The sequence below is a fragment of the Chrysochloris asiatica genome, unplaced genomic scaffold (assembly GCF_000296735.1).
Source record: "Chrysochloris asiatica unplaced genomic scaffold, ChrAsi1.0 scaffold00121, whole genome shotgun sequence".
Lineage (NCBI taxonomy): Eukaryota > Metazoa > Chordata > Mammalia > Afrosoricida > Chrysochloridae > Chrysochloris > Chrysochloris asiatica.
In genome coordinates, this window is record NW_006408639.1 from 8917203 (window position 1) to 8924293 (window position 7091).

The 7091-nt window shown below is 51.9% G+C and overlaps 1 protein-coding gene across 1 annotated transcript; it reads left to right on the forward strand.

Moving 5' to 3' along the window:
• Positions 1-950: 950 nt before the first annotated feature.
• RHO (rhodopsin) lies at positions 951-6354 on the forward strand. Its single transcript, XM_006868670.1, has 5 exons — positions 951-1392; positions 2998-3166; positions 4353-4518; positions 4625-4864; positions 6172-6354. Exons 1-5 carry the CDS (start codon positions 1032-1034, stop codon positions 6277-6279), a joined length of 1044 nt encoding a protein of 347 aa, XP_006868732.1. The 5' UTR covers positions 951-1031; the 3' UTR covers positions 6280-6354.
• The last annotated feature ends 737 nt before the right edge of the window (positions 6355-7091 follow it).

Here is a 7091-nt window from a genome sequence, read left to right on the forward strand (position 1 = left end):
GTGGCATGTGGCCATACTCCTGGGCCTCGGGCCCCAGATACCTGCTCTCTGCTCAGTCCTTTTCTTCTTTTACATCCACCCCAAAGACTCCAACCTAGCCTCCCTAACCCTTCCCTCTCCATGGATTGGGGTCTCTTCCTTCCCACATTAGAGTTTTTCCAGTCCCAAAGCTTCCCTGAGCAGTCTTTGTGTCCCCAAGGGTTTGCACAAAGATGCTTAATGAATGGTGAGTAGAGTCTAACACTCTGTAGTGACCACCAAGGCCCCATTGGGCTGGCTATTTGACAGATGTGCCGAAGCTGGCAGAACACACATCACCCCAAGAAGCTCATAATCTGAGTGAGCCTTGAAGCAATCTGGGTAGAGAAGGAATAGGTGAGTAATGAAGGAAAATAGAAGAGAGGCCCCACCCCTCTTGGTACCATCGGGAGAGAGACCTGGATTGAGGGGCAATGGAGCCCTGGTATCACAGTGGGTTAAGTGCTTGGCTGCTAGCCAGAAGGTTAACAGTTCAAACCTACCAGCTAGTACATGGGAGAAAGATGAGACTGTTTACTCCCGTAAAGATTTACAGTCTCAGAAACCCTAAGGAATGAATCTGTACTGTCCTATAGAGTTGTTACGGATCAGAACTGCGTCGACATCATTGGATTTGGTTTGGTTTGGCTGTGAAGTGGAGAAGCTGCAGACCCAGGCTGAGCCACCAGAATGAGATAGGGAGGGCTGTCTTCATGTTGCTGTGGCCCTGAGCCTGCCTTCACCAACCCCAGGCTCAGGCTGCTATCACCTTGACCCCTCTTGAAAGTCAATTAGATCCTGGTTGTAGGGGGGAGTAATCTGATTAATAACTCCCTAATCTCCCAAGTGCTGATTCAGCCTGGAGCTTAGGGAGGGGAGGTCACTTTATAAGGGCCTGGGGGGTGTGGCAGTTGGGGTGCAAGCCAAGAGTCATCTGCAAGCACCTAGTGACCGAGCTCAGGCTTGGGCAGCACTCCCAAGTCGAAGTTGCTGGCAGCTGTGAGGCTGCAGCCATGAACGGGACAGAGGGCCCGGACTTCTACGTGCCCTTCTCCAACCAGACGGGCGTGGTACGCAGCCCCTTCGAGTCCCCACAGTACTACCTGGCAGAGCCCTGGCAGTTCTCCATGCTGGCCGCCTACATGTTCCTGCTCATTGTGCTTGGCTTCCCCATCAACTTCCTCACGCTCTACGTGACCGTACAGCACAAGAAGCTACGCACCCCACTCAACTACATCCTGCTCAACCTGGCCGTGGCCGACCTCTTCATGGTCTTTGGTGGCTTCACCACCACCCTCTACACCTCTCTGCATGGATACTTTGTATTCGGGCCCACAGGGTGCAACCTAGAGGGCTTCTTCGCCACCATGGGTGGTAAGAGCCTGGAGGAGGTGGACAGTGGGGCGGGTTGGGGGGGGGGTGAGGGAGGGGAGATGCTGCACCGAGGCTGAGAGGCTTTCTTCCTGCTGGAGTCATCAGCGTCCAACAGGTGCTGTTTGCTTCAAGTCATGGCAACCCCTTGTGTGTCAGAGTAGAACTGCACTGCGCATATCACCAGGCCCTCTAAGTAGATTCTGGGTGGACATGAACCACCAACGTTTCAGTTAGTAGCCGAGGATGTTAATTCTTTTGCACCACCAGGGACTCCAGTGCCATTGGACACCCAAATTTATTCAATCAACTAATATTGTCAGTGACAATAAGATAGATGACTTGTGTTGAGGGTAGTTATCAGCCATTCTTTATCTCATTGGGAGTGGGGCTATTGTCCTGTTTTGCAACAAGGACACTGAGGTTCAGAGGACACCAGTGCTGAAGGTCCTGTAGTAGTTGGGAGGGGGGGAGGGGGAAGAGCTGAGTTCGGGACCCACATCTCTGTGGTTCCTCAGACCAGATTCTGAACTCCAAGTCTCTGCTGCCCTTGCACCAGCTGCTCTGGCTCAGACCCCACCGGGCACAGGGGATAGAGCTATAGGAGTCCCAGCCACCTGGAATGGGAAGCTGACCCTCATCCTTTCTCCAGTCTTTGTTTTCCCTGTGTACCACATGCTCTTGCTGGGTGGTGGGTTCCATCCTTCCTGGACCACTTCATACCTGAGTGCCCCTCTATGCTATGCTGGAACGTTTTTTGTGTTTGTAAGCTCATCGCTGTCTGAAGTAGCCCCTTTCGTAGGGAGGTATCAGACTGTGTCATTTTAAAAGTTACATTCAGATATTATCTTTCACTTGACTAGAAACTTTGTGGGGTGGATGTACTGCAGGGATAATGGATCCCTGAGGGAGGAGAGGGGAGAGACTCATTCAGGAAGGTGACAAGACAGACCCGAGCCCAGGGGGCTGCTGGCTCGGACCCAGGGACATGACAATCAGGAGAGGAAAGACGCAGTTAGACCAAGCCGGGGTGGCATGCTATACATCGCCTGGCCTCCCTCACATGTCCAGTATGCTGTGTCCACTCTCAGAGTTCTGGCCACCACAGGGTGTTCACTTCTTTCTACAGTCATATTGTTCTCAGACTCAGTCCTGAAGGTTCCAGAGTGGGGCAGGGGTTCCCCAATCAGGTGGACACTTTTCTGCAGGGCCAGTCCAGTTCACAGCTGTTGTCCTGGATTCGGTAGTAATGTCCCCTCATGGTCTCAGAAATGTCCCAGTTTGTTTGAGAAGTTATCCATACAGCCTGCTGAGCTCCGCGCAGATGTGCAGGGCAGGTGAATTCCATCATCATTTCCTTCTCCTCCAGGATATAGCATCTCCCAATCTTCCTGGCTCCAAGGAAGACGGTCCCTGGGTCTGGGGGAGGGGAGACTTGGGCTCCAGGTCGCCAGGAATGTTCCCAGCCTTGACATATATTCAGATGTCAGTGTCCTGACATCTTAGCTGAAGACTGCTCAGCCCCTTGGGGTCCGCCCACTCACCCCATCCCCCACCCCTGGCCCTCCCTTCAGAGGCCTCACTGATTGACTGCTAATTACCTTGCAGGTGAAATTGCTCTGTGGTCCTTGGTGGTGCTGGCCATTGAGCGGTATGTGGTGGTGTGTAAGCCTATGAGCAACTTCCGCTTCGGGGAGGACCACGCCATCATGGGTGTCGCCTTCACCTGGGTCATGGCTCTGGCCTGCGCAGTACCACCACTTGTTGGCTGGTCCAGGTACTTGGGCTGAGCACAAGGGAAGGATTCCCCAGCCAGGACTCAAACCCAGTCCTGTCTCCTATGCCCCGACCCCAGTGCCCACCCCAGCAACTCTCCCAGAGTAGAGGAAGAACAAACCCCAACACTGCCATGGAGGCTGATCCTAGACGCTGAGAGGCCCCTAGCCAAGGAGAATCTGAGATGCCTTGACCCTTCACCTTGGCTTTGTCGCTAATCCTCAGCTAAGCCTTGGTCAATGCCAGTCCTCCTTGGCCCCGTGTCCCCTGGGCAGCCTTGACCTTGGGCCTCAGCATGGGGAAGACTGAACTTCCCCAGAGCAGCTAGAGAGACACTGGCTACTAGGAACGGGTCCAGTCCAGCCTCAGGCAGTGGTCTCCAGATGAGGGCTGAGCTGAGAGGGGGTGGCAGGATTTGAGTTGTGGTCAAAGAAGATGGGGATCCTGAGGCTTGCGGACCCTCTGCTCCCAAGACAACCCCACTCTCTCCTTCCGTTCGTCCTCTCTAATCTTCCCAGGGTCAAATTCTCAGCCCTTCCTGCGCCTAAGCTCATCCCACCTCCTCCCAACCTCTTTCCTTGCCTTCTCCCATCTGGTGGTTAAACTCTTCAATGGGCATTCCATAGATACCATTTCTCTGTCACCACCTCACCTCCTAGGAGCTTCTGACTCCAGAAATCACACACAAACTCCTGTATACTCTGTATGCCCTTCTTTGGCGTAGAAAAGACTCTGACCCTGTTGTTAGCGAGAGCCCAGTTTGTACCAACTTCCTCAAATACACAGCTGGAGGCATTTTACATTCTGCCACCACCTTTGCCCTGACCTCCAGCTTCTGAGGAAGAAACAGAACTTGAAACACTGGGGAGGCTAGCCACACAGGGAGATGTGGGGTCACCTGGTACTGCTGAGAGCTGGGCTGGGCTAGAGACAGGCATTCTTTCATGATCAAACTGCTGCCAAATTGATAAAACCACACTGTTTCTTCACAAGGCCCATGGGACTCCCTTACGTCAGTTGTTCCCATTTTTACCATCGCCCAGCTGAGTAGGTATTTTATTTTCCCCATTTTACAGAGGAGGAGAGGGAGGCCCAGAGAAGGGCAGAGGCTGGTACAGGGTCCCACAATAAGTGTGTTGCATGGTCTGAGACTCTGTTGAGCGGGGGCCCTCCTTTCCTGGCTTCAGGTACATCCCGGAAGGCATGCAGTGCTCGTGTGGGATCGACTACTACACGCTCAAGCCTGAGATCAGCAATGAGTCCTTCGTCATCTACATGTTCGTGGTCCACTTCTCCATCCCCATGGTGGTCATCTTCTTCTGTTACGGCCAGCTGGTCTTCACAGTCAAGGAGGTCTGTGGGCCCAGCCCTGCCCCTGCTCAGTGCCCCACTGGGCTGGGTCCTGAGGACAGGTACATTGACTGGAGTCAGTCTGGAGCCCAGGCCTCTCCCCCTGCAGGCAGCTGCCCAGCAGCAAGAGTCGGCCACCACCCAGAAAGCAGAGAAGGAGGTCACGCGCATGGTCATCCTCATGGTCATCGCCTTCCTGGTATGCTGGCTGCCCTACGCTGGTGTGGCCTTGTACATCTTCACCCACCAGGGCTCCAACTTTGGGCCCATCTTCATGACCCTCCCGGCGTTCTTCGCCAAGAGCGCCTCCATCTACAACCCTGTCATCTATATCATGATGAATAAGCAGGTACTTCTACAACGGGGGGACAGGGGGCAGTAGATACTGGGCTCCACCCAGCCCTATACCAGAACCTCTGGAAGTGGGCCCAGGAGTCTGCATTCCTAACGAGCCCTCTAGAGAATTCTGATGTTCGCTCAAACTGGACAAACACTGGTCCAGGTGGCTTAGGAAGTCTGTTTTACCATCAAATAGCCCAAGTCCCTGGACTGGGATTGGAAAGTACCATTTCACAAAGAGCTGAACAAGAAGCTCAAAAGTCTCATTCTGTAAAGGTTAAAGAGTCCCTGCCCAAGTTCCCAGAAGGAAACACCAAGGGTCTTCAAAAAGCACGTGCAAATACGGAATTAAAAGATGATAGAATTTTCCCATGAACATTTTGTTGTTGTTGTTAAGTGGCGTCAAGTCATTTCAGACTCATAGCGACCCTGTATAGGGTTTCTGAGACTTGACTGGTGAGCTCGAACCATCGACCTTTCAGTTCAAACCTACCTTGCAATCCAGCACATTAACACACAGCGCCACACCAGGACTCCATGAACATTTTGAAGGTCCCTAGGCGTGGCGCTGTGGGTTCATGCGCCAGACTGCAAAGCCGTTTGAGCTGCAAGGTCATTAGTTCAAGCTCACCAGCTGCTCCTCAGAAACCCTATACAGGGTCGCTATGGGTCGGAACCAACTCGATGGCACTTCACAACAACAACAATAGACTCTTAGAGTTCTGGCGTGGTGCCGTGGGCTCATGCACTGGGCTGCAATGTTGGCAGTTCAAGCTCACCAGCCATCCTCAGAAACCGTCTTCAACAGAGTTGCTGTGAGTCGGAAGTGACTCCACGGCACTTAACAACAACAATATACTCCTGATGTGGCATTGTAGGGTAAGCACTGGACTTCAAACCACAAGGTCAGTGGTTCAAACCCACCAGCTGCTCCCTAGAAACCCCATACAGGGTCGCTATGAGTCAGAACCGACTTGATGGCCCTTAATAACAAGAGTCTCTGGGGTCTGCTGCCATTTTCTAGCAGTAAGACCTTGGGCAAATCACTTCAGCTTTCTCTTTCATGGAAAAATAATTTATAGGAAGCCCTTGGCATGTTAGTTCCTCTTTCTGTTGGTGACAAAGCCCCTTGCGTTTGGTATTTGTCATCTTAGAGTGGAGGTCATTTCTGCTGAACAATTTGCCGCGTTTGAGGGGGTTGGAGGCCATGAGTAGCAGAAGCAAGGAAAGAGTTATAAGAAAATTTTCACCCTCACCAGTGTGCCAGGGTCCCACACTGAGAGACCCTACTTCTGACTCCCACTCCTTGCCTTTCAGTTCCGGAACTGCATGCTCACCACCATCTGCTGTGGCAAGAGCCTATTTGGTGAGGAAGAGGCCACCATTGTCTCCAGGACGGAGACCAGCCAGGTGGCCCCAGCCTAAGCCCTGCGTAGAACGCTGCCCCTTGTAGGAGAATCACAACCCCCACACCTGCCCCAAGCCATAGTCACCACACCATGAGGGTGCCTGTTGGAAGGAGGACACACAGGCTCCGGGATCGAAAAGAAAAGAAAAGGAGAAATAATGAGAGAAAAATGAAGCTACCCCCTTGTGGGGGTTATCGGAGGAGGGACATACACCAAAACTCCAATCTGGAGTTCATAGAGGGGCTGGGGGGATCTGCCCTCCTCCCTCATCTCTCAGGGACAAAAGGACTCTTGTTCTCTGGAAAAGTGTTCCTGCTTATGGGTAAGTGTCAAGCACATAATAGGGCACACTGTAGGTGCTTAATAAATGCTTGCTGGATAAAGGAATGAATGGAAGATTAATGAAGAAATGAATGTCTGGAGAATGCCTAACAGTCTTCTCTAAATCTCTTTGGCAATGGCGGCTTGTACTTTTGGTTACGTGACCTTGGGCAATTGCTTTCTTCTGGGTCTCCCTTTCTTTCTCCATAGAACAGAAATTCCAGTTTTGGACCTGCCTCCCACACAGGGATGCTGTGAAGACTAGATGAGACTCTGTGTGTGTGTGTGTGTGTGTGTGTATAAAGATAAAGAGATGTACAGACTACAGTTAATGTTATTAATAATACCAATTAATATGATTAATTAATTACTGTGATCATCAACTCTTGATATGTGCTCATTTTGCTATTGAGAATCCAGACTATAGGGTTTCTCTCAGCCTCAGTAGGTTTTAAAAAATTAGCCAGATGTTCAAGGCCATACCAGGGTTGGAAGTCCAGCTGCAAG

Excerpts from the sequence above, each read along its gene's own strand:
- RHO (XM_006868670.1), top strand. The coding sequence starts at position 1,032 with ATGAACGGGACAGAGGGCCCGGACTTCTACGTGCCCTTCTCCAACCAG. Across the intron at positions 1,393-2,997 it reads CTTCTTCGCCACCATGGGTG|GTGAAATTGCTCTGTGGTCC; the intron begins GTAAGAGCCTGG and ends ATTACCTTGCAG. Across the intron at positions 4,865-6,171 it reads ATATCATGATGAATAAGCAG|TTCCGGAACTGCATGCTCAC; the intron begins GTACTTCTACAA and ends CTTGCCTTTCAG.